The sequence below is a fragment of the Mustelus asterias genome, chromosome 21 (assembly GCF_964213995.1).
Source record: "Mustelus asterias chromosome 21, sMusAst1.hap1.1, whole genome shotgun sequence".
In the NCBI taxonomy this organism is placed as follows: Eukaryota; Metazoa; Chordata; class Chondrichthyes; order Carcharhiniformes; family Triakidae; genus Mustelus; species Mustelus asterias.
The window spans coordinates 10,766,639-10,792,939 of NC_135821.1; the positions used below are offsets into that span (position 1 = coordinate 10,766,639).

The 26,301-nt window shown below is 48.5% G+C and overlaps 1 protein-coding gene across 1 annotated transcript; it reads left to right on the forward strand.

Annotated features, from left to right (window-relative positions):
- Positions 1-1,307: 1,307 nt before the first annotated feature.
- On the forward strand, positions 1,308-20,373 carry LOC144509127 (ras-related C3 botulinum toxin substrate 1-like). The gene is made up of 6 exons (XM_078237506.1): positions 1,308-1,360; positions 4,314-4,385; positions 7,006-7,123; positions 9,125-9,187; positions 18,092-18,251; positions 20,080-20,373. The coding sequence occupies exons 1-6, from the start codon at positions 1,323-1,325 to the stop codon at positions 20,205-20,207; spliced, it is 579 nt and encodes a 192-aa protein (XP_078093632.1). The 5' UTR covers positions 1,308-1,322; the 3' UTR covers positions 20,208-20,373.
- The last annotated feature ends 5,928 nt before the right edge of the window (positions 20,374-26,301 follow it).

The following is a 26,301-nucleotide window of genomic DNA, read 5'->3' on the forward strand; positions in this document are numbered from 1 at the left end:
TTAACCTGGTGTTGTTAGACTTCTTACTGTGTTTACCCCAGTCCAACACCGGCATCTCCACATCATACCTGCATTTTAAACATTCTGGCATTGAACACAAAACCAGCTTTTAAAGGGACCACATACGCTGTTGTTTTCCCTCTAGTATTTTTTACATCTTTACAAACTCAACTTCACAACATAATATAAGCCTATTTGTGACACTAATAAATAAATTTTCACTTTATAAACTTTAAACATTAAACATAGGGGAAAGAGCTGACGTTTCGAGTCCAGATGATCCTTTGTCAAAGCTTTGTCAAAAAGTCATCTGGACTCGAAACGTCAGCTCTTTTCTCTCCTTACAGATGCTGCCAGACCCGCTGAGATTTTCCAGCATCTTCTCTTTTGGTTTCAGATTCCAGCATCCGCAGTAATTTGCTTTTATTAGGCTTACATTAACACTACAATGAAGTTACTGTGAAAATCCCCTAGTCGCCACACTCCAGCGCCCGTTCGGGTACACTGAGGGAGAATTTAGCATGGCCAATGTACCCTAACCAGCACGTCTTTCAGACTGTGGGAGGAAACCGGAGCACCCGGAGGAAACCCACATGGACACGGGGAGAACGTGCAGACTCCGCACAGACAGTGACCCAAACCGGGAATCGAGCCCAGGTCCCTGGCACTGTGAGACAGCAGTGCTAACCATTGTGCCAGGTGAAGGTGAAAGAGAGTATGTCCGGGGTGAGTGGGATCCTTGATTATGCTGGCTGCTTTTCCCTAGGCAGCGGAGTCAATGGATGGGAGGCGGGTTGGCGTGATGGATTAGGCTACGTTCACAACCTTTCGTAATCTCTTGTGGTTTTGGCCAGAGCAGGAGCCGTACCAAGCTGTGAAACGTCCGGAAGGAATGCTTTCTATGGTGCATCTGTAAAAAGAGGCTCCCTCTCTGTCTCTGACCACCCATCCAACCTCAATCATCGCCTCAGCCTTCCTCCAATTTCCTCAGCGCTTTTTCCAGAGTTCAATGTTCAGTCCTGCTTTGTTCCACCCATCGGGCGGATACGCTATATTCATAAAACCCAAAGCCTTTCCCAACCCAGTTATCTCATTTGGTAGTTAAATTCACCATAAACTCATTTTCCTACATCGTTGGCCAGGCTGTCAGCGCAGTCTTCAGTCAGCGAGAAACCCGGAGGTGGGTGTCCGAGAGGGAGAGGGTTTTCGTAACTCGGGGAAACAAAGCAAGGTCTGATCCGAGGAGGTTTACAGACGAGAACTTGTCTTGTGCTTTCACTCTTTGATTTTCCTCAGAGGGAGTCGCACATTCCAGCCTCCAAATGATGCAAAACATCAAATGTGTGGTGGTGGGGGATGGGTGAGTCATTCCATGTTATCATCTCCCTGAACTTACAGCTATGTTATAATATGATAGGTTGTATCTGCAGCCTCTGGAACTGGTACAATCTTTTCCTTCCCTTCTTTCCCTCCTTTCTTGAAGGCACTAACGGACATCTCGCATTATTAGGCAGCACGGTGGCACAGTGGTTAGCACGACTGCCTCACAACGCCAGGGACCCGGGTTCGATTCTGGCCTCGGCTCACTGTCTGTGTGGAATTTGCACGTTCTCCTCTGTGTCTGCGTGGGTTTCCTCCGGGTGCTCCGGTTTCCTCCCACTGTGAAAGATGTGCAGGTTAGGTGGATTGGCCATGCTAAATTGCCCCTCAGTGTCCAAAGATGTGCGGGGTTAGGTGGATTGGCCATGCTAAATTGCCCCTTAGTGTCCAGAGATATGCAGGTTAGGTGGATTGGCCATGCTAAATTGCCCCTTAGTGTCCAAAGATGTACAGGTTAGGTGGATTGGCCATACTAAATTGCCCCTTGTGTCCAAAGATGTGCAGGTTAGATGGATTGGCCATGCTAAATTGTCTCTTAGTGTCCAAAGATGTGCAGGTTAGGTGGATTGGCCATGCTAAATTGCCCCTTATTGTCCAAAGATGTGCTGGTTAGGTGGATTGGCCATGCTAAATTGCCCCTTAGTGTCCAAAGACGTGCAGGTTAGGTGGATTGGCCATGCTAAATTGCCCCTTAGTGTCCCGGGATGTGTAGGTTAGGTGGATTGGCCATACTAAATTGCCCCTTGTGTCCAAAGATGTGCAGGTTAGATGGATTGGCCATGCTAAATTGTCTCTTAGTGTCCAAAGACGTGCTGGTTAGGTGGATTGGCCATGCTAAATTGCCCCTTAGTGTCCAAAGACGTGCAGGTTAGATGGATTGGCCATGCTAAATTGCCCCTTAGTGTCCAAAGATGTGCTGGTTAGGTGGATTGGCCATGCTAAATTGCCCCTTAGTGTCCAAAGATGTGCAGGTTAGGTGGATTGGCCATGCTAAATTGCCCCTTAGTGAGCAAAGATGTGCAGGTTAGATGGATTGGCCATGCTAAATTGCCCCTTGTGTCCAAAGATGTGCAGGTTAGATGGATTGGCCATGCTAAATTGCCCCTTGTGTCCAAAGATGTGCAGGTTAGATGGATTGGCCATGCTAAATTGCCCCTTGTGTCCAAAGATATGCAGGTTAGATGGATTGGCCATGGTAAATGGAGTCTCCCCTCTCCTCACTCCGCTAGAGCCATCTGTTACATGTCTAAGGTTTTTTTAGACGTTCTGCTTGTCTTTGTTCCATCATTTGGTTGGCCATGCTAACTGGCTCCTTAGTGTCACGGAGATCAGTAGGGTAAATACGTGGGGTTATGGGATAGGACCTGGGTGGGATTGTGGTCGGTGCAGACGCGATGGGCCGAATGGCCTCCTTCTGCACTGTAGGATTTTATGATTCACTTACACATCCTGATCTCTTCATGGGCCCCTATCAGCAACCTACTTATCCATGGTCACCACCATTTATGTTCCCTTTGTCTTTTTAATCATAGAATCCCTATGGTGCAGAAGGAGGCCATTCAGCCCATCAACTCTGCACTGACTCTCTGACAGAGCATCTTACCCAGGCCCTCTCCCCTGCCCTCTCCCCGTAACCCCATGTGTTTATCATGGCTGATCCATCTAGCCTACACATTTTGGGAAACGAAGGGCACATCTTTGGACACTAAGGAGCAATTTAGCATGGCCAATCCACCTAACCTGCACATCTTTGGACACTAAGGAGCAATTTAGCATGGCCAATCCACCTAACCTGCACATCTTTGGACTGTGGGAGGAAACCGGAGCACCCGGAGGAAACCCACGCAGACACGGGGAGAACATGCCGTGAGGCAGCAGTGCTAACCACCGCGGCACGGTTATCTGACTGTGACATCTTTTCCAATTCCCCCCACCCTCACTCTATAAATCTCATCTTATTTTCTATTGTCTTCAGCTTTTCACAGTAACTTCATTGCAGTGTTAATGTAAGCCTACTTGTGACACCAATAAATAAACTTTAATGTCTGGCGAAGGGTCATACAGACTCGAAACATTGGCTCTCTTCTCTCACTGCAGACGCTGCCAGACCTGCTGAGATTTTCCAGCGTTTTGTGTTTTTGTTTCAGATTCCAGCACCCGCAGGAATTTGCTTTTCTCTCTGGCCCAGCTTTTAGGTCTCTGACCTAACATCCCGGTGGCAAATTCCATTCAAAAATTCCTCTCATAATGAGGGGCGACCTAATAGAGGTCTACAAGATTATGAGTGGCATGGACAGAGTGGATAGTCAGATGTTCTTTCCTAGGGTAGAAAAGTCAAGTACGAGGGGACATAGGTTTAAAGTGCGTGGGGTAAAATTTAGAGGAGATGTGTGAGGCAAGTTTTTTTACACAGAGGGTGGTGAATGTCTGGAATGCGCTGCCGGGGAGGTGGTGGGAGCAGGTACGATAGCGGCATTTAAGGGGCAACTAGACGAATACATGAATCGGATGGCAATGGAAGGATACGGACTCTGTAAGTGCGTACGGTTTTAATTTAGGCAGGCATCATGGCCTAGGCTTGGAGGGCTGAAGGGCCTGTTCCTGTGCTGTACTGTTCTTTGTTCTTTGTAATGCACCTTGAGTGGAGGTTGTTGGGGGGGGTGGAGTTTTGCAAAGTTAAAGGTCTGATATGAATTGTAGTTGTTGTTGTTGACGGTACAGTTGTTTGTTGTTGTTGACGGCACAGTTGTTTGTTGTTGTTGACGGCACAGTTGTTTGGCGGCGGTTAGAGGGGCGACACTAGCGCGTACGGGTCGGAAAGCTGGTCACTGGCACAAGCTCGCCATTGGTTGATCCAACTCTACTGACCCATTGCAAGATTACCTTTGATCTCCGAGGAACGGGTGACAAAATGGTTTCCTCTCTTTGCGCAGGGCTGTTGGAAAAACTTGCCTCCTCATCACCTACACAACCAATGACTTCCCTGAGGAATACATCCCCACCGTGTGAGTATCTGCTGCCATTTTTGTCTTGCTTCCTCAGGAGGGATTGTTACTTTGAGGCCCCAAGTTTCCTGGGTGGTCACAGGGCCAGATTTTCGCTCATGAGGCGGGTCCCTTGATTCTGGAAATACAGATCTCTGTCAAACCCAATTTTCACTCTGTGGGCGTGGGGGTGGGGGGGCGGGGTGGGGGGGGGGGGCGGGGGGGGAGGGGGGTGGCGGTGTGCAAGGGGGGTCGGAGGTAGGACAGAATCCGCCAACCCCACAGGATTATTCTACAGGGGTGGGGGGGGTGCTGAGGCAGGCTGTTCACAAGGCTCCCTTCTATTCCCCAGACTTTGGCCAGTATTATATTGTATAAAGTGCACCTCTTTAGTCCTCACCCCTCACCCACCCTCCACGCCCATCTCCAAGCCCCCTCATTTCCCCATGCTCCTCACTCCATGCCAACTATACTTTTCACTGTATACCAATACATGTGACGCAGCAGCACAGTGGTTAACATTGCTGCCTCGCAGCGCCAGGGATCTGGGTTCGATTTCTGGTTTGGGTCACTGTCTGTGTGTAGTTTGCACGTTCTCCCCGTGTCTGCGTGGGTTTCCTCTGGATGCTCCAGTTTCCTCCCACTGTCCAAAGATGTGCAGGTAGGGTGGATTGGCCATGATAAATTGCCCCTTAGTGTCCGAAGATCTACAGGTTATGTGGATTGGCCATGCTAAATTGCCCCATGGTGTTCAAAGAACATAAGAACATAAGAACAATAAGAAATAGGAGCAGGAGTAGGCCATCTGGCCCTTCGAGCCTGCCCCGCCATTCAACAAGATCATGGCTGATCTGAAGCGAATCAGTTCCACTTACCCGCCTGCTCCCCATATCCCCTAATTCCCTTATCGATCAGAAAACTATCTACCCGTGATTTAAACATATTCAACGAGGAAGCCTCCACCACTTCAATGGGCAGAGAATTCCAGAGATTCACTACCCTCTGAGAGAAGAAGTTCCCCCTCAACTCTGTTCTGAACCGGCCCCCCCTTATTTTGAGGCTGTGCCCTCTAGTTCTGGTTTCCCTTCTAAGTGGAAAGAATCTCTCCACCTCTACCCTATCCAGCCCCTTCATTATCTTATATGTCTCTATAAGATCACCCCTCATCCTTCTAAACTCCAACGAGTACAGACCCAATCTGTTTAATCTCTCCTCATAAGCCACACCCCTCATCTCCGGTATCAACCTGGTGAACCTTCTCTGCACTCCCTCCAAGGCCAATATATCCTTTCGCAAATAAGGGGACCAAAACTGCACACAGTACTCCAGTTGCGGCCTCACCAGTGCCTTGTACAGTTGCAGCAAGACCTCCCTGCTTTTATATTCTATCCCCCTCACGATAAAGGCCAACATTCCATTCGCCTTCTTGATCACCTGCTGCACCTGCAGACTGAGTTTTTGCGATTCGTGCACAAGGACCCCCAGGTCCCTCTGCACAGTCGCACGATGTAATTTTTCTCCATTTGAATAATATTCCAATTTACTATTATTTCTTCCAAAGTGGATAACCTCACATTTGCTAACCTTATATTCCATCTGCCAGATCCTCGCCCACTCGCTCAGCCTATCCAAATCTCTCTGCAGACTTTCCGCGTCCTCCACGCAATTCGCTTTCCCACTCACCTTCGTGTCATCAGCAAACTTGAATACCCTACATTCAGTCCCCTCCTCCAGATCATCTATGTAAATGGTAAACAATTGAGGCCCCAGCACCGATCCCTGCGGCACGCCACTGGTCACCAACTGCCAACCAGAAAAGCACCCATTTATCCCAACTCTCTGCTTCCTGTTAGATAGCCAATCCCCAATCCACGCCAACACCTTACCCCTAACTCCGTGTCCCCCAATCTTCTGCAGCAACCTTTTGTGAGGCACCTTATCGAACGCCTTCTGGAAATCTAAAAACACCACATCCACCGGTTCCCCTCTGTCAACCGCACTAGTGACGTCTTCATAAAAGATGTGCAGGTTAGGTGGATTGGCCATGCTAAATTGCCCTTAGTGTCCAAAGATGTGTGGGTTAGGTGGATTGGCCATGCTAAATTGCCCCTTAATGTCCAAATGTGCAGGTTAGGTGGATTGGCCATGCTAAATTGCCCCTTAGTGTCCAAAGAGTGTCGGTTATGTGGTTTGGCCATGCTAAGTTACCGATTAATGTCCAAAGATGTGCAGGTTCGTTGGATTGGCCATGCTAAATTGCACCTTAGTGTCCAAAGATGTGCAGGTTAGGGTGGATTGGGCCATCCTAAATTGCCCCTTAGTGTCAGGGAGATTAGCAGGGTAAATATGTGGGGTTACGGGGATAGGGCCTGGCTGGGATTGTTGTTGGTGCCGATGGGCCGAATGGCCTCCTCTTCTATGTCTGCTCCATTGAATGTCAGCAGGACGGGATTCTCCACTGGGCGTCAGCTAGGGTCATCCAGCCACTGAAATGGGGCGTTAACCCATGACCCTCAGACTCAGACGTGACCCAAGGATGACCCCTGGGTTAAAATCCTCCTAAATGGATATTGGCCGAGCAAGGCCGCAGCCTCCGAGTTGTTCCTTTTGGACTTACAACTTTTCCCACCTTCCTTCGCAGTTTCGATAATTATTCCACCACCGTGACCGTCGATGGTCATGTGGTGAACCTGGGATTGTGGGACACCGCCGGTCAGGAGGACTACGACAAGCTCCGACCTCTCTCCTACCCTCAAACTGTAAGAATCTGTTCGCTTCGTCTCTCTCTGTCTCTCTCTCTATCTCTCTCTGTTGCCAAGGAAACGGGGCCTACAGTTAGCTCAGTGGGCTAAAGAGTGTGGGGCAGCCTTATGCCAACAACATGACGTCAGTCCCGGTACTGGCTGAGGTAGTCCTCGGGGCCCACCTTCTCACCATCCCCTCTGGAGATATAGTGGCAGGAGCCATGATTGGCAATCCTTGGAAGGACCTGCAGGAACAGTGGGCGACAATGGGACACCGTGTCCTGCCCGCCACTGCGGTTGCCATCTTGGATCCCCCTTGACCACAGGAACCTGCAAAAGTAGGAACTGGGGGGAGTAGAGGCAGGACCTCCTTGACGTTCAAATTCCACATGTAAGTTTACCTCTATGACCTTTGGAATTCCTTATGGATTGGGCATGCTATTATTCTATTTCATTATTTGCTGGACTGTGGGTGTCCCTGGCAAGGCCAGCATTTGTTGCCCATGAGCCTATCCCTAATTGTCCTTGGCTTAATCATAGAATCATAGATTCACTATAGTGCAGAAGGAGGCCATTTGGCCCATCAAGTCTGCACTGACCACAATCCCACCCAGGCCCTATCCTTCTAGCCCAACGTAATCCCCATGATCTTAAGGGGCAATTGCACCCAGACCTGTTCCCCGTAGCCCCAAGTATTTACCCCACTAATCCCCCTAACCTACACATCTTGGGACACTAAGGGGCAATTTAGCATGGCCAATCCACCTAACCCTCACATCTTTGGAATGTGGGAGGAAACCGGAGCACCCAGATGGAACCTACCAGGAGAATGTGTAAACCCCACACAGAAAGTCGCCTGAGGCCGGAATTGAAACCGGGTCCCTGGCACTGTGAAGCACATGTCCACACTGCTGTGAGTCTGGAGTCACGTGTCGGCCAGACCAAGTAAGGACAGCAGATTTCCTTCCCGGATGGGTTTTTTAAATGACAATTGATAATTTCATGGCCCTGTTTCTAAGACCAGTACAATTAAGTTAAAATTCCACCAGCCATAGGATTGTTTAAACCCATGTCCTTAGGAGCGGCAGGGTGGCACAGTGGTTAGCACTGCCGCCTCACAATGCCAGGGACACATTCGATTCCCAGCTTTGGGTCACTGTCTGTGTGGAGTTTGCATGTTCTCCCCGTAACTTCCATCCAGGTGCTCCGGTTTCTCCCTGTGTCTGCGTGGGTTTCCTCCAAGTGCTCTGGTTTCCTCCCACAGTCCGAAAGACGTGCTGGTTAGGTGGATTGGCCATGCTAAGTTGCCCCTTAGTGGCTAAAGATGTGCAGGTTAGGTGGATTGGCCATGCTAAATTGCCCTTTAGTGTCCAAAGATGTGCAGGTTAGGCAGATTGACCATGCTAAATTGCCCCTTAGTGTCCAAAGATGAGCAGGTTAGGTGGATTGGCCATGCTAAATTGCCCCTTAGTGGCTAAAGATGTGCAGGTTAGGTGGATTGACCATGCTAAATTGCCCCTTAGTGTCCAAAGATGAGCAGGTTAGGTGGATTGGCCATGCTAAATTGCCCCTCTGTGTCCGAACATGCCTAGGTTTGGTGGATTGACCATGCTAAATTGCCCCTTAGTGGCAAAAGATGTGCAGGTTAGATGGATTGGCCATGCTAAAGTGCTCCTTGGTGTCCAAACATGTGCGGGTTAGGTGGATTGGCCATGCTAAAGTGCCCCTTAGTGTCAGGGAGATTAGCAGGGTAAATACGTGGGGTTACGGGATAAGGCCTGGGTGGGATTGTTGTCGATGCAGGCTCGATATGGGCTGAGTGGCCTCCTTCTGCATTGTATGGAATCCATGATGCATGTTCTATTCCAGCATCTGGATTACTCGGCCAGTGAGATGGTGATGATGCCACTATCTCCAGCTAGCAATGCAGTGTATTAGTTTGTCCTGGTGTAGAGCAGACGGGGAAAAGTCTTCCGAGGACTCCTATCTTCATCATTGTGCTTTCTTCATTTCCAGGATGTGTTTGTGATCTGCTTTTCTCTGGTCAGCCCAGCATCCTTCCAGAATGTACGTGTCAAGGTGAGTCATCACAGCCCATGACCCTAAGCAGCGGAGGCGACCATTTGAATGACCGCATCAGGGTAGAAGGAAAGATCGGAAAGGTTGACTCCAACCCCACCTCTCTGCCTTTCTCCCTGTACATTTTAACATGGTTTTCTTTTCACATACGTCTCCAATTTTTCCTTCAACCCCTTAGAATCAATGAATGAATCACAGAATTGTTACAGTGGGGAATGAGGCCATTCGGTCCATCATGTCTGCACTGACTCTCTGAAAGAGCATTTTACTCAGGCCCAACCAATTCCAGCCTTGAATGACTGTCTGCGTGGAGTTTGCACGTTCTCCCCGTGCCTGCGTGGAGTTTCCTCCGGGTACTCTGGTTTCCTCCCAGAGTCCAAAGATGGGCAGGTTAGGGTGGATTGGCCATGCTAAATTGGCCCTTAGTGTCCCAAGATGTGCTGGTTAGATGGATTGGCCATGCTAAATTGCCTTTAGTGTCCAAAGATGTGCAGGTTAGGTGGATTGGCCATGCTAAATTGCCCCTCAGTGTCTGAAGATGTGCAGGTTAGATGGATTGGCCATGCTAAATTGCCTCTTGGTGTCCAAAGACGTGCAGTTAAATGGATTGGCTATGGTAAATTGCCTCTTGGTGTCCACATATTCGTGGGTTAGGTGGATTGACCATGCTAAATTGCCCCTTAGTGTCCAAAATGTGCAGGTTAGGTGGATTGACCATGCTAAATTGTCCCTTAGTGTCCAAAATGTGTAGGTTAGGTGGATTGACCATGCTAAATTGCCCCTCAGTGTCTGAAGATGTGTCGGTTAGGTGGAGTGGCCATGCTAAATTAGTGTCAGGGGGATTAGCAGGATAAACACGCGGGGCTATGGGGATAGGGCCTGGGTGGGATTGTTCTTGGTGCAGGCTCTTTGGGCCAAATGGCCTCCTTCTGCACCGTAGAGACTCTATGATTCTTAAAAAGAAGTTGCTGCAAGTGCCCGTTAACCCTGCAATTTGAGTATTATTATTGATAATCTGCCCTTCCTGGTGACAGTGACATTAGTGAACCAGATAGGTTTCTCTGACAATCGACATGGTTAACATGAGGCTTTTTATTCCAGATTTTTACTGAATTCACTAATGTCCTTTCGGGAAGGAAATCTGCCGTCCTTACCTGGTCTGGCCTACATGTGACTCCAGAGCCACAGCAATGTGGTTGATTCTCAACTGCCCTCCGAAACGGGCCGAGCAAGGCATTTAGTTCAAGGGCATCTAGGGATGGGCATTAAATTCTGGCCTAGCCAGTGACTCTGACATCCCACGAACAAATACATTTTTTTTACCAGCTGCGGTGGCGGGATTCGAACACTAGGCCCCAGAGCATTATGGTGGGTCTCTGGATTACTAGTCCAGTGATAATACCACTGCCTCCCCAGTATTTGGAAAGACAAATGGCTTCTAATGAAACACAGAATAGTAGTAAGGTATATGTTCATCTGCATGTAGCTTCACTCTATTTACATATCACCAGATTAGATCCAAACATAAGCTATGATCTCACCAGCTCATTCTGAACTGTAATTAAATCTATCTATTTACTACGGGATGTAGAACACTTTCTCAACGTTTTTTGGACATTAGGATTTGCATACTGCACTTCCAGGTTAGGTGTGGCGTGAGAGAGATGCAAAGTTAATGACTCAAACATCAAGTCCCACTTCTTGCTTCTACATCAACAATCTGATCCCATCCCCACTCGAGACGATGCCCTGTTCCTTTTACCTCAGGCTCTGAGAAGAATCACGGTGGCACAGTTGTTAGCACGGCTGCCTCACAGCGCCAGGGACCCGGGTTCGGTTCCGGCCTCGAGTCACTGTCTGTGTGGAGTTTGCATGTTCTCTTAGTGTCTGCATGGGTTTCCTCCGGGTGCTCCGGTTTCCACCCACTCTCCAAAGAAGTGCAGGTTAGGTGGATTGGCCATGTTAAATTGTCCGTTAGTGTCCAAAGGGGCGTGGCATAGGTGGATTGGCCATGCTAAATTGCTCCTTAGTGTACAAAGATGTGTAGGTTAGGTGGATTGGCCATGTTAAATTGCCCCTTAGTGTCTAAAGATGCGTGGCATAGGTGGATTGGCCATGCTAAATTGGCCCTTAGTGTCCAAAGATGCGTGGCATAGGTGAATTGGCCATGCTAAGTTGCTCCTTAGTGTACAAAGATGTGTAGGTTAGGTGGATTGGCCATGCTAAATTGCCCCTTAATGTCCAAAGATGAGCAGGTTAGGTGGATTGGCCATGCTAAATTGCCCCTTAGTGTCCAAAGATGAGCAGGTTAGGTGGATTGGCCATGCTAAATTGCCCCTTAGTGTCCAAAGATGCGTGGCATAGGTGAATTGGCCATGCTAAATTGCTTCTTAGTGTCCAAAGATGTGCGGGTTAGGTGGATTGGCCATGGTAAATTTCCCCTTCGTGTCAGGGGGCTTAGCAGGGTAAATATGTGGGGGTTACAGGGATAGGGCCAAGGTAGAATTGTTGCTGGAACTGGCCTGATGGGCCAATTGGCCTCGTTCTGCACTGTAGGGATTCTACAATCCCATGGATACAGGCCCAGTTTTCCCTATATACTCTATGAATGGTATGTTTTGTCTGCATAGCATGCAAGAAACAATACTTTTCACCACATCTCAGTACGTGTGGCATCGATAAATCAAATCAAATCAACCTCTCTGCATAAGACAATCCAGCCATCCCCAGAATAGGTCTGGTTGCCAATTCCAGTTGGTTTTATTCCTGGAAGTTGCCTCGATTCACCTCCCACCTTCGAATCTTTCTACTTGAGCAAGAAAAAAAATCTCTCATTCTCCAATAGTTTTGTGACTGAAAGTTTTCACAGGAAATGGAAGAAGAACCCCTCACATTTTTACTTTGAATGCCGCGGTGGTTTTTCTCCGGGTTGTCTTGGAGCAGTGAAGGGGAGGGGAATAGTACAAAGGACAAAGAACAAAGAAAAGTACAGTACAGGAACAGGCCCTTCGGCCCTCCAAGCCCGTGCCAATCACGATGCCCGAACTAAACTGAAATAAAATCTTCTGCCCTTACTCGGTCCGTATCCCTCTATTCCCTCCCTATTCATGGACCCATCCAGATGCCTCTTAAATGTTGTTAATGTGCCTGCTTCCACCACCTCCTCTGGCAGCGCGTTCCAGGCACCCACCACTCTCTGCGTGAAAAACTTCCCCCGCATATCTCCCTTAAACTTTCCCCCTCTCACCTTGAATCTGTGCCCCCCTTGTAATTGACACTTCCACCCTGGGGAAAAGCCTCTAACCATCCACCCTGTCTCTGCCTCTCATCATTTTGTAGACCTCTATCAGGTTTCCCCTCAGCCTCTGTCTTTCCAGTGGGAACAATCTTTTGATTTGATTTGATTTGATTTATTATTGTCACATGTATTAGTATACAGTGAAAAGTATTGTTTCTTGCGCGCTATGCAGACAAAACATACTATTCATAGAGAAGGAAAGGAAAGGGTGCAGAATGTAGTATGTAGAATGTATTCACTTTGGAGGAAATAATAGCAAATTGGATTATTATCTAAATGGAAAAGAATTACAACATGCTACTGTGCAAAGGGACCTGGGGGTCCTTGTGCATGAGACGCAAAAACCCAGTCTGCAGGTGCAACGGGTGATCAAGAAGGCAAGTGGGATGTTGGCCTATACCGCAAGGGGGATAGAATATAAAAGCAGAGATGTCTTGCTGCATCTGTACAGGGCATTGGTGAGGCCGCAGCTGGAATACTGTGTGCAGTATTGGTCCCCTTATTTGCGGAAGGATATATTGGCCTTGGAGGGAGTGCAGAGAAGGTTCACCAGGTTGATACCAGAGATGAGGGGTGTTGATTATGAGGAGAGACTGAGCAGATTGGGTTTGTACTCGTTGGAATTTAGAAAGCTGAGGGGGGATCTTATAGAGACCTATAAGATAATGCGGGGGCTGGATAGGGTAGAGGTGGAGAGATTCTTTCCACTTAGAAAGGAAGCTAGAACTAGAGGGCACAGCCTCAAAATAAAGGGGGGTCAGTTTAGGACAGAGTTGAGGAGGAACTTCTTCTCTCAGAGGGTGGTGAATCTCTGGAATTCTCTGCCCACTGAAGTGGTGGAGGCTACCTCGTTGAATATGTTTAAATCACGGATAGATGGATTCCTGATCGGTAAGGGAATTAGGGGTTATAGGGATCAGGCGGGTAAGTGGTACTGATCCACTTCAGATCAGCCATGATCTTATTGAATGGCGGGGCAGGCTCGAGGGGCTAGATGGCCTACTCCTGCTCCTATTTCTTATGTTCTTATGTAGTATTACAGTTATAGCTCGGGTGTAGGGAAAGAAAAAGTAGAAATTTATTTATTGGTCACAAGTAAGTCTTGCATTAACACTGCAATAAAGTTACTGTGAAAAACCTAATGCGAGGTAGGTCCATTCAAAAGTCTGATGGCAGCAGGGAAGAAGCTGTTCTTGAGTTGGTCGGTACACAACCTCAGACGAGAGTGGGGGGGTGGGGGGGGGTGGGGGGGGGGGGGGTGGTGAGTAGTTTGGAAAGGTGTCAGGCTCTGGTTATGCTGCACACTCTGGGTTTTCAGTCCAAAGCCAGCGGGAGGAGGCCCGGGAGAAATTCCAGATCATTGTTGGCCACATTGGGAATGTTTGCTTCCGGACAGAGGGCAAGCAGTGGAGACTTGCCCCTGATGTCTTGACTTGAATGGATTTAAAGTAAAGTTTATCTATTCGTCACAAGTAAGGCTTGCCTTAACACTGCAATGAAGTTACTGTGAAAATCCCCTAGTCGCCACAGTCCGGAGCCTGTTCGGGTCAATGCACCCTAACCAGCACGTCTTTCAGACTGTGGGAGGAAACCGGAGCACCCGGAGGGAAACCCACGCAGACACGGGGAGAACGTGCGGACTCCGCACAGACAGTGACCCAAGCCGGGAATCGAACCCGGGTCCCTGGCGCTGTGAGGCTGCGGTGCTAACCACTGTGCCACCGTGCCGCCCCATTTGAACGTCTAAGCAGGCGCGTGACAAGAGGTCACCCGCCGTGGGGCGCGCTTTGTGCAAAAGGAACGTGTGTCGCGGACAGAAGTCGGGGCGAGGCGCGTCCTGGGGAATGTGCCAGTCTTTGCAAGCGATCCTTCGACATGGGAAAGCTGGCTGCTCCACTATCTCCAGCGACAAACCCTTCTGTTTGGCTTCTCTCCAGTGTATCCTTTGTCGTGTTTATTTGCTTTGATTTGCATCCCTTGTTTAGCAATCCCAGCCGTTGCAGGCAGGAGAGAAGGGACAATGCAAATGTGGCATGGAATTTGAATGCTCCTTTCTGTTTGCCTCACATTGTCGCTGTGTAACTGGCTGAACAATCTGGCCATTTCTAACAGGGGGGCCAGTGTCGGTTCAGGTCACCGCGGCAGGACGTTGGGGAGAACGGGTTCAGTTACGAGCCAGCGAGGTTAGGAAATGGCTTGCAGGAGCCTTGCGAGATGATCGAGTGAATCTCGAAAAACCTCTTCTACCCAGGGAGTGGCTCATTAATCAGAGGGGACGAGCTCGGGTAAATGCATGGGGTTATGGGGATAGGACCTGGGTGGGATTGTGGTCGGCGCAGACTCGATGGGGTCAAATGGTCTCCTTCTGCACTGTAGGATTTTTGTTCTCACTGGAACGACGGAGGTTGAGGGGGGGTGACCTGGTGGAAGTCTACAAGATTATGAGGGGCATGGGCAGAGTGGATAGCTTTTTTCCCAGGGTGGAAGAGTCAATTACTAGGGGGGCATAGGTTTAAGGTGCGAGGGGCAAGGTTTAAAGGAGGCAGGTTTTCTACACAGTGGGTGGTGGGTGCCTGGAACTCGCTGCCGGGGGAGGTAGTGGAAACAGATACGATAGTGAGTTTTAAGGGGCGCCTGGACAAATACACATGAATAGGATGGGAATAGAGGGATATGGTCCCCGGAAGGGTAGGGGGCTTCAGTTCAGTCGGGCAGCATGGTCGGCGCAGGCTTGGAGGGCCGAAGGGCCTGTTCCTGTGCTGTAATTTTCTTTGTTCTTTGATTCTATATATGGACAGAGTGGATGGGAAGTAGTTAATCCCCTTAATTGAAATGTGTTCTTTACCCTGTGTACTATTTTGTTGAGTTGCTATCATTGCATGTGGTAAGATATCAGCACACTGAATCTCTATGGCTGAAGTTGGCATGATTCCAGATCAGATGTGAACTCAGCGTAGGTCGAATAGTTTCCTGTCTGTTCCGTAAGGTCGCCACACCCGGGGGGAATTTTCTGGGAGTGAGGTGTAGTGGTGGGGGGGGGGAGCTCGAAAGGGTGGTGGGGGGTGATCCAAACCTCGTTTGAACTCACTGAGGCGGGGTCAGTGTTGGTTCTGTCGGTGAGGATCACGCCTTGCATGTCACGGTGAAGTGGCAGGAGGTTGGCATCAAATTTCTGAGGGCAGCTGAATTTGAGCCGCCCCCCCCCCACCACCACCCCGCCCCGCCCCACTCCCCCCAGAGGCCTTTGCAGGTGACAGACGTAAAAGCTTTAGTGAAGTTAAGAAAGGGGTACAGGTGCTGTTTCTGGCACTTTTCTTGAATTTGTCCTTGAAGTTATCTTCCCTGTGGAAGATAAGGCAGCGGGAAGACACCTCTCTAGTTCCCTTTGTGGAACTATCTCCTATCTTCAATATAGTCACGTTCACGGTGCCCCTGACAACCCCCAGCATGCCCTCTTCTTCCCAAATGAGGAATTTTCTTTTACATTCTTGTGGGCGTCGCTGGCTGGGACAGCATTTATTGCCCATCTCTAGTTGCCCTTGGAGGGCAGTTGAGAGTCAACCACATTGCTGTGGCTCTGGAGTCACATATAGGCCAGACCGGGTAAGGAAGGCAGATTTCCTTCCCTAAAGGACATTAGTGAACCAGATGGGTTTTTCCAACAATCGACAATGGTTTCATGGTCATCAGTAGATTCTTAATTTCAGAATTTTTTTATTGAATTCAAATTCCACCATCTGCCGTGGCGGGATTCAATCCTGGGTCCCCAGAACGTTAGCTGAGTTTCTGGATTAATAGTCCAGCGATAATACCACTAGGCCACCCGCCTCCCCTTTTGCCGCGACACACTCTGTTTCCCTCTATTCCCTGCTATAGACGTATTTAAATTTAAATTTAATTTTTTTTATTATTTCATGGGACATGGGTGTCACTGGCTGGGCCAGCATTTATTGCCCATCTCTAGTTGCCCTTGGAGGGCAGTTGAGAGTCGACCACATTGCTGTGGCTCTGGAGTCACATGTAGGCCAGACCGGGTAAGGACAGCAGATTTCCTTCCTCAAAAGAGACATTCGGGAACCAGACAATCGACAATGGTTTCATGGTCATCAGTAGATTCTTAATTCCAGATTGTTTTTTAATTGTATTTAAATTCCGCCATTTTCCGTGGTGGGATTTGAACCCGGGTGCCCAGAGTATTGGCTGAGTTTCTGGATTAATAGTCTGCCGATTAGGAGCGGTAAGAGTTTTTTAACAACACCACGTTAAAGTCCAACAGGTTTATTTTGGTAGCCAATACCATAGGCTTTCGGAGCGCTGCTCCTTCGTCAGATGGAGTGGAAATCTGCTCTCAAACAGTGCACATAGACACAAAATCAAGTTACAGAATACTGATTAGAATGCGAATCTCTACAGCCAACCAGGTCTTAAAGATACAGACAATGTGAATGGACAATGGACAATGTGGACAATGTGCCCTGTTTGAGAGCAGATTTCCACTCCATCTGACGAAGGAGCAGCGCTCCGAAAGCTAAAGGTATTTGCTACCAAATAAACCTGTTGGACTTTAACCTGGTGTTGTTAAAACTCTTACTGTGTTTACCCCAGTCCAACGCCGGCATCTCCACATCATGATTAAGAGCGGCACAGTGGCACAATGGTTAGCACTACTGCCTCACAGCGCCAGGGACCCGGGTTCGATTCCCGGCTTGGGTCACTGTCTGTGTGGAGTTTGCACGTTCTCCCCGTGTCTGCGTGGGTTTCCTCCGGGTGCTCCGGTTTCCTCCCACAATCCAAAGATGTGCGGGTTAGGTGGATTGGCCGTGCTAAATTGCCTCTTAATGTCAGGGGGACTAGCTAGGATAAGTGCATGGGGTTATGGGGATAGGACCTGGATGGGATTGTGGTAGGTGCAGACTCAGTGGGATGAATGGCCTCCTTCTGCACTGTCATAGATCATAGAAACCCTACAGTGCAGAAAGAGGCCATTCGGCCCATCGAGTCTGCACCGACCACAATCCCACCCAGGCCCTACCCCCATATCCCTACATATTTTACCCACTAATCCCTCTAATCTACGCATCTCAGGAAACTAAGGGGCAATTTTATCATGGCCAATCAACCTAACCCGCACATCTTTGGACTGTGGGGGGAAACCGGAGCACCCGGAGGAAACCCACACAGACACGAGGAGAATGTGCAAACTCCACACAGACAGTGACCCGAGCCGGGAATCGAACCCGGGACCCTGGAGCTGTGAAGCAGCAGTGCTAACCACTGTGCTACCGTGCCGTGTCGGATTATATGATAATACCACTAGGCCACCGCCTCCCCTAATGTAGGCCAGACCAGGTAAGGACGGCAGATTTCCTTCCCTAAAAGACATTAGTGAACCAGATGAGTTTTTCCGACAATGGTCACCAGTAGATTCTTAATTCTAGGTTTTTTAAATTGAATTCAAATTCCACCAGCTGCCGTGGCAGGATTCGAACCCGGGTCCCCAGAACATTAGCTGAGTTTCTGGATCAATAGTCTAGCGATAATACCACTCGGCCATCGCAGATAAATCAGCCTCGGTCCACTTTTTCTTTCCCTCTCCCCTTACACAGTGGTATCCTGAGGTGAAACGGCACTGCCCCAACTCTCCCATCATCCTTGTGGGCACCAAGCTGGATCTGCGGGATGACAAAGAGACCATTGAGAAACTGAAGGAGAAGAACCAGGCACCCATCAACCACGAGCAAGGTGAACAGATAGCCAAGGAGATCGGTACGTGACATCCTTACCAAGATCAATGGACGTTAGTTTTTAGCATTGACAGGTCCCTGAGTGGCGTAATCAGGGCGTGGGGCGGTGGTTACCTCCAAACAAAATAAAATTCATTTATTAGTGTCACAAGTAGACTTACAGTAACACTGCAATGAAGTCACTGTGAAAATCCCCTAGTCGCCACACTCCGGCGCCTGTTCGGGTACACTGAGGGAGAATTTAGCACGGCCAATGCATCTAACCAGCACGTCTTTCAGACTGTGGGAGGAAACCGGAGCACCCGGAGGAAACCCACGCAGACACGGTGAGAACGTGCAGACTCATAGAGTCATAGAGGTTTACAGCATGGAAACAAGCCCTTCGGCCCAACTTGTCTATGCCGCCCCTTTTTTTAACCCCAAAGCTAGTTCCAGTTGCCCGCGTTTGGCCCATATCCCTCTATACCCATCTTACCCATGTAACTGTCTAAATGCTTTTTAAAAGACCAAATTGTACTCGCTTCTACTACTACCTCGGGCAGCTTGTTCCAGACACTCACCACCCTCTGTGTGAAACAAATTGCCCTTCTGGACACTTTTGTGTATCTCCCATCTCACCTTAAACCTATGCCCTCTAGTTTTAGACTCCCCTACCTTTGGGAAAATATATTGATTATCTAGCTGATCTATGCCCTCATTATTTTATAGACCTCTCTAAGATCACCCCTAAGCCTCCTACGCTCCAGAGAAAAAGGTCCCAGTCTATCCAGCCTCTCCTTATAATCCAAACTATCAAGTCCCAGTAACATCCTAGTAAATCTTTTCTGCACACTTTCTAGTTTAATAGCATCCTTTCTATGATAGGGTGACCAGAACTGTCACCCTATCATAGTATAGGGTGACAGTTCCAAGTGTGACCTTACCAATGTCTTGTACAACTTCAACAAGACATCCCTACTCCTGCAGTCAATGTTCTGACCAATGAAACCAAGCATTCACCTTCTTCACCACCCTGTCCATCTGTGACTCCACTTTCAAGGAGCTACGAACATGTACCCCGAGATCTCTTTGTTCTATAACTCTCCCCAACGCCCTATCATTAACTGAGTAAGTCCTGCCCTGGTTCGATTGACCAAAATGCATCACTTCGCATTTATCTAAATCAATCTCCATCTGCCATTTGTCAGCCCACTGGCCCAATTGATCAAGATCCCATTGCAATCCTAGATAACCTTCTTCACCAATCTTGGTGTCATCTGCAAACTTATTAAATTGTAACTTCGTGTCCAAATGTGTGCAGGTTAGGTGGATTGGCCATGCTAAATTGTTCCTTGGTATCCAAAGATCTACAGGTTAGGTGGATTGGCCATACTAAATTGTCCCATGGTGTCCAAAGATGTGCAGGATAGGGTGGATTGGCCATGTTAAATTGCCCCTTACGGTCCAAAGATGTGTAGGTTAGGTGGATTGGCCATACAAAGTTGCCGCTAATGTCAGGGGACTAGCAGGGTAATTACGTGGGGTTATGGGATAGAGCCTGGGTGGGATTATTGTCAATTCAGGCTCAATGGGCTGAATGGCCTCCTTCTGCACTGTAGGGATTCTATGATTAACAATAGTTAGCTCAGAAATGATCACAACTGTAAGGCCTACACGTTCGGCTCCACCTTGTGAAAGAGCCTCACTCAATCATCGGCCATCTTTGTCAGGGAATTGTGAGTGTTTGACTCAGAAATGTCCATGCTTTTGGAGGACTGACTTTCCAAAGCACAGGAGGAGCAACTTAACCGTTACCCAACAAGAGGGCAAGGCTTGGAAATGTTTATTTCTCTTCTTTTTACCTCACACAGGAGCTGTGAAGTTTATCGAAAGCTCGGCCTTCAAACAGAAGGGCCTAAAGACAATATTCGATGAGGCCATTCGGGCAGTCATCTTCCAGCCGGCCCAGAAGAAAAGGATACCGTGTCGTATTCTGTAGAATAACGATCAGGAAATTACCCGCGGGGGAAATCCTTGACAATTTCCGAGGTGTTGCGCAACTTTGTGGAGTTTGGAGCTTTCATTGTCGATCTTCACCCTGCTGATAGAATCTTACAGCTCTGAAGGAGGCCATTTGGCCCATCAGGGCTGTGCTGTCTCTTTGAAAGTGCCATCCAGTTCATCCCACGCTCCCTGCTCTATCCCCATAGCTCCGTCTCCCCTAATCCAATTCACCATTGAACTTGCCTCCACCTCCCCATTCAGACAGTGTAGTCCAGATCATAACCAGCCCTGCCTCAAAAAATATTCCCCCCCACTGGATATTTTTGACAATGACTTTAAATCTGCTCTGTCCCCTGTCACTAGAAACAGTTAGTCCCTATTTACGTTTATCAAAACCTTTCATGATTTTGAACACCTCTTCTGAAGGCCACAGGGCGGCACGGTGGCACAGTGGTTAGCACTACTGCCTCACAGTGCCAGCGACAGGGGTTCAATTCCAACCTCAGCTGACTGCCTGTGTGGAGTTTTCACATTCTCCTCTGTGTCGACATGGGTTTCCTCCAGGTGCTCCGGTTTCCTCCCACAGTCCAAAGATGTGCAGGTTAGGGGGCTTGGCCATGTTAAATTGTCCCTTTGTGTCCAAAGATGGACAAATCAGGTGGATTGGCCATGCTAAATTGCCCCTTAGTGTCCAAAGATGTCCAGGTTAGGTGGATTGGCCATGCTAAATTGCCTCTTAGTGTCCAAAGATGAGCAGGTTAGAAGGATTGGCCATGCTAAATTGCCCCTTAGTGTCCAAAGATGTCCAGGTTAGGTGGATTGGCTATGCTAAATTGCCCCTTAGTATCCAAAGATGTCCAGGTTAGGTGGATTGGCCATGGTAAATTGTCCCTTAGTGTCCAAAAATGTGCAGGTTAGGTGGATTGGCCATGCTAAATTGCCCCTTAGTGTCCAAAGATGTCCAGGTTAGGTGGATTGGCTATGCTAAATTGCCCCTTAGTATCCAAAGATGTCCAGCTTAGGTGGATTGGCCATGGTAAATTGTCCCTTACTGTCCAAAAATGTGCACGTTAGGTGGATTGGCCATGCTAAATTGTCCCTTAGTGTCCAAAAATGTGCAGGTTAGGTGGATTGACCATGCTAAATGTGTGGGTTTACAAGGATAGGGCTGGAGAGAGGGTCTGGGTAAGATACACTGTCAGCGAGTTGGTGCAGACTTAATGGGCTGAATGGTCTCTTCTGCGCTGTAGGGATTCTATGACACTGGGTCTTCCCCTGTATGTCTTCAAATATGATGTGTTGAACTGATAGGATGAGGATCGATGTCTCTTTTCCTCACTGGATTGCCCAGTTTTTTATTTAGTCATGGGGATGTGGGCTTCGCTGGCTGGACCTGCATTTATTGCCCGATCCTAATTACCCCTCATACTGAGCTAGGCCATTTAAGCATTTAAGAGTCAACACATTGCTGTGGCTCTGGAGTCACATGTAGGCCAGACCGGGTAAGGACGGCAGATTTCCTTCCCTAAAGGGCATTAGTGAACCAGAAGGGTTTTTACGACAATCATTTCATAGAACCATAGAGCACAGGAACAGGCCCTTTGACCCACTGAGTCTGCACCGACACATGACGGCTTTTGAAACTAAAGTCCTTTTGCCTCTACGCGGACCGTATCCCTCTATTCCCTGTCTGTTCATGTATCTGTCAAGATGCCTCTTAAACGTTGCTACTGCATCTGCTTCTACCACCTCCTCTGGCAGTGCATTCCAGGCACTTACCATCTTCGTATGTAAAAAAACATGCCTCTCACATCTCCTTTAAACTTTCCCCTTTTTACCTTAAACCTATGTATCCTAGGCGGCACGGTGGCACAGTGGTTAGCACTGCTGCCTCACAGCGCCAGGGACCCGTGTTTGATTCCCAACTTGGGTCACTGTTTGTGCGAAGTTTGTATGTTCTTCCTGTGTCTGCGTGGGTTTCCTCCGGATGCTTTGGTTTCCTCCCACACTCCAAAGATGTGTGGGTTAGGTGGATTGGCCATGCTAAATTGCCCCTTAGTGTCCAAAGATGTGCAGTTGAGGTGGATTGGCCATGCTAAATTGCCCCTTAGTGTCCAACGATGTACAGGTTATGTGGATTGGCCATGCTAAATTGCCCCTTAGTGTCCAAAGATGTACAGGTTATGTGGATTGGCCATAATAAATTGCATAGTTCGCTTGGTCCCCTCGTGTCTGCGTGGGTTTCCTCCGGGTGCTCCGGTTTCCCCCCCACAGTCCAAAGATGTGCGGGTTAGGGTGATTGGCCATGCTAAATTGCCGCTTAATGCCAGGGGGGATTAACAGGTTAAATATGTGAGGTTACGGGGATAGGGCCTGGGTGGGATTGTTGTCGGTGCAGGCTCGATGGGCCAAAAAATGGCCTCCTTCTGCACTGCAGGGATTCGATGATTCTATGAATTGACATTTCTACCTTGGGAAAAAGACTCAGACTATCCATGCCTCTCATCATTTTGTAAATCTGTGACCAGATCTGACAGAACCTCCGGTCGAATGTTTGCCAAACGTTTTGTGGGGCCACCTTTCATTTTAGTTCTAGATGTGCTTTGATTGGCTCAATACCGCACTGCGTCATTCGCATGGGCTAGGTGGCACCCCTCACTGGTGGAAGGAGGCATCACACCAACCCTTACTTCTCACCAACCTTCATATCACGCAAGAGAGTTTGGGGCAATATTGGACACACCTAACACTTCAATGGGAGGATGAGGCACTAGATTCCGTGGGGGGGTGGGATAGTCAGATTTGTCCTTCATTTTCTCAATGGCACTGAGACTTATAGTTCAAAGGTCGATGGTTAGTAGGTAGGAAAACACGATGGCAACAAGAGAATTTAGCCAAGCAACTCCTTCTTCCTAAGTATCACTGAATCCCCCACTGTCAACATCCTTGGGGGTTACCATTGACCAGAAACTCAACTGGACTCACCACATAAACACAGTGGTTACAAGAGCAGGTCAGAGGCTAGGAATACTGCGGCAAGTAACTCACCTCCTGACTCCCCTCCACCATCTACAAGGCACAAGTCAGGAGTGTTTTGGAATTCTCCCCACTTGCCTGGATGGGTGCAGCTCCAACAACACTCAACACCATCCAGGACAAAGCAGCCCCGCCCTGATTGGCACCACATCCCCAAACATCCACTCCCTCCACCACCGACGCTCAGTAGCAGCAGTGTATACTATCTACAAGATGCACTGCAGCAATTCACCAAAGATCCTTAGACAGCACCTTCCAAACCCACAACCACTTCCATCTAGAAGGACAAGGGCAGCAGATACATGGGAACACCACCACCTGCAAGTTCCCCTCCAAGCCCTCACCGTCCTGACTTGGGAATATATCGGCCATTCCTTCACTGTCGCTGGGTCAAAATCCTGAATTACCTCCCAATTGTGGGTGAACCCACAGCATGTGGACTGCAGCGATTCAAGAAGGCAGCTCACCACCACCTTCTCAAGGGGCAACTAGGGATGGGCAATGAATGCTGGCCCAGCCAGCGACGCCCATGTCCCACGAATGAATTAAAACAAAGTGTGGCCCCACTAATCTTGATGTGTATAAAATTTCTGCATGAAAGAGTAAAGAAAATATCTGACAACCCCTCTCTTGAAAATATTCTCAAATAATCTTTATACTTTGACTGCGAATGGTTGAGTGTTTTATCCATTTTATTTGCGATTTCTTGAAATAAAGTTTACAAAAGAAAGTCTGAATTCTGATCAAATATTCAACACACATCCTGCCGCCAAGTCCAAAGTTGCTTCTTTCATTATGTCGAAGAATTCGGTTTATAACGTCAGGATATCTCCAGTTTAATGCCTACTGGGCAGAAAGTGTTGGCAAAACTCAGCAGGTCGGGCAGCGTCTGTGGAGAGAGGGGAGTTTTCCAGACCCCACCGCGGCAGGTTTACCCACCGTGGAGGCAACTTGCCATTGGCCGACGGCGGGGTCTTCCAGTCCTGCCGAGCATGGCTCGCCCATCCCGTCACCAGGGTTGACCTCAGCGGGACTGGAAGAACCCACCGCTGGGAAAGGCTGGAAAATCCTGCCCAGTTTAAAGTTGAAGATTAAAGTTTATTTATGAGTGTCACAAGTAGGCTTACATTAACACTACAGTGCTAACCACTCTGCCACCCCGCCGCCCTCTGTGCCACCCAGAGTTAGCACCTGGGATTTTCCCAGAATCACCCGCGGTGATCTTCTATGGTGTCAGTAAATCTTTTGATTTGATTTATTATTGTCATGTGTATTGGTATACAGTGAAAAGTATTGTTTCTTGCGCGCTGTACAGACAAAACATACCGTTCATAGAGAAGGAAAGGAGAGAGTGCAAAATGTAGTGTTACAGTCATAGCTAGGGTGTAGAGAAAGATCAACTTAGTGCGAGGTAGGTCCATTCAAAAGTCTGATGGCAGCAGGGAAGAAGCTGTTCTTGAGTCGGTTGGTACGTGACCTCAGGTTTTTGTATCTTTTTCCCGACGGAAGAAGGTGGAAGAGAGAATGTCCGGGGTGCGTGGGGTCCTTGATTATGCTGGCTGCTTTGCCGAGGCAGCGGGAAGTATAGATAGAGTCAATGGATGGGAGGCTGGTTTGAGTGATGGATTGGGCTACATTCATGACCTTTTGTAGTTCCTTGCGGTCTTGGGCAGAGCAGGAGCCATACCAAGCTGTGATACATCCGGAAAGAATGCTTTCTATGGTGCATCTGTAAAATGTGGTGAGAGTCATAGCTGACATGCCAAATTTCCTTAGTCTTCTGAGAAAGTAGAGGCGTTGGTGGGCTTTCGTAACTATAGTATCGGCATGGGGGGACCAGGACAGGTTGTTAGTGATCTGGACACCTAAAAATCTGAAGCTCTCGGACCCTTTCTACTTCCTCCCCGTTGATGCAGACAGGGGCATGTTCTCCTTTACGCTTCCTGAAGTCGATGACAATCCCCTTCGTTTTGTTGACATTGAGGGAGAGATTATTGTTGACGCACCAGTTCACCAGATTCTCTATCTCATTCCTGTACTCTGTCTCGTCATTGTTTGAGATCTGAACCATTACGGTGGTGTCATCAGCAAACTTGAAAATTGTATTGGAGGGGAATTTGGCCACACTGTCATAGGTGTATAAGGAGTACAGTAGGAGGCTGAGAACACAGCCTTGTGGGGTGCCACAGGTGGGCGGGAATGGAAAATCTCGCTGAATGTCTTGAGTCTGATTAATGTGACTGAGATTTTCCAGCACCGAGGCATCCTGTGTATGCATGGCCCTGTTTGCTTCAATCTATGCAAAGATTTCATTTTTAGATATTTCTGCTGATGCATAATTACATTTAAATGCTAGACTGTAGGGGTTACCTAACTCTGCTAAGCTGAACAATTGTAGCTAGCTTGACTGCATGCAGAATCAGAAGGCATGATGGGTTAGTGAAAAATTGACTGCATTCCCGAAGGGTACACAATACAGGCAAACAACTGCAACCGTAAAGATTGCTTTTCTAGATGGAGACAATATGTGAATGACACTTGCAACAATGAGATAAGGATTGAAATATATTTTGGTTTTAGGGTTCGCAGTGTTCAGTTCTGCCTCACAGCTCCAGGTATCCAGTGCAATTCTTCAGCTGACGAAGGAGCAGCGCTCCTAAAGCTCGTGCTACCAAATAAACCTGTTGGACTTTAACCTGGTGTTGTGAGACTTCTTACTGTGCCCACCCCAGTCCAACGCCGGCATCTCCACATCGTATAAATTATGAGAGAGGAATTTGCAACGAGATCTGGGTGTCCTCGTACACCAGTTGCTGAAGGTAAGCTCGCAGGTACAGCAGGCGGTGAGGAAGGCAAATACTATGTTGGCCTTCATAGCGAGAGTATTCAGGTACAGGAGGAGGGATGTGTTGCTGCAATTGTACAGGGCCTTGGTGAGGCCACACCTGGAATATTGTGTGCAGTTTTTCAGTGGCATGGTGGCACAGTGGTTAGCACTGCTGCCTCACAGCGCCAGGGACCTGGGTTCGATTCCCGGCTTGGGTCACTGTCTG

Bases quoted from the DNA above. Each gene is read 5' to 3' on its own strand.
- LOC144509127 (XM_078237506.1), top strand. From the start codon at position 1,323: ATGATGCAAAACATCAAATGTGTGGTGGTGGGGGATGG. The intron at 9,188-18,091 runs GTGAGTCATCAC...CCCCTTACACAG, and splicing joins TCCAGAATGTACGTGTCAAG to TGGTATCCTGAGGTGAAACG. The intron at 18,252-20,079 runs GTACGTGACATC...TACCTCACACAG, and splicing joins ACAGATAGCCAAGGAGATCG to GAGCTGTGAAGTTTATCGAA.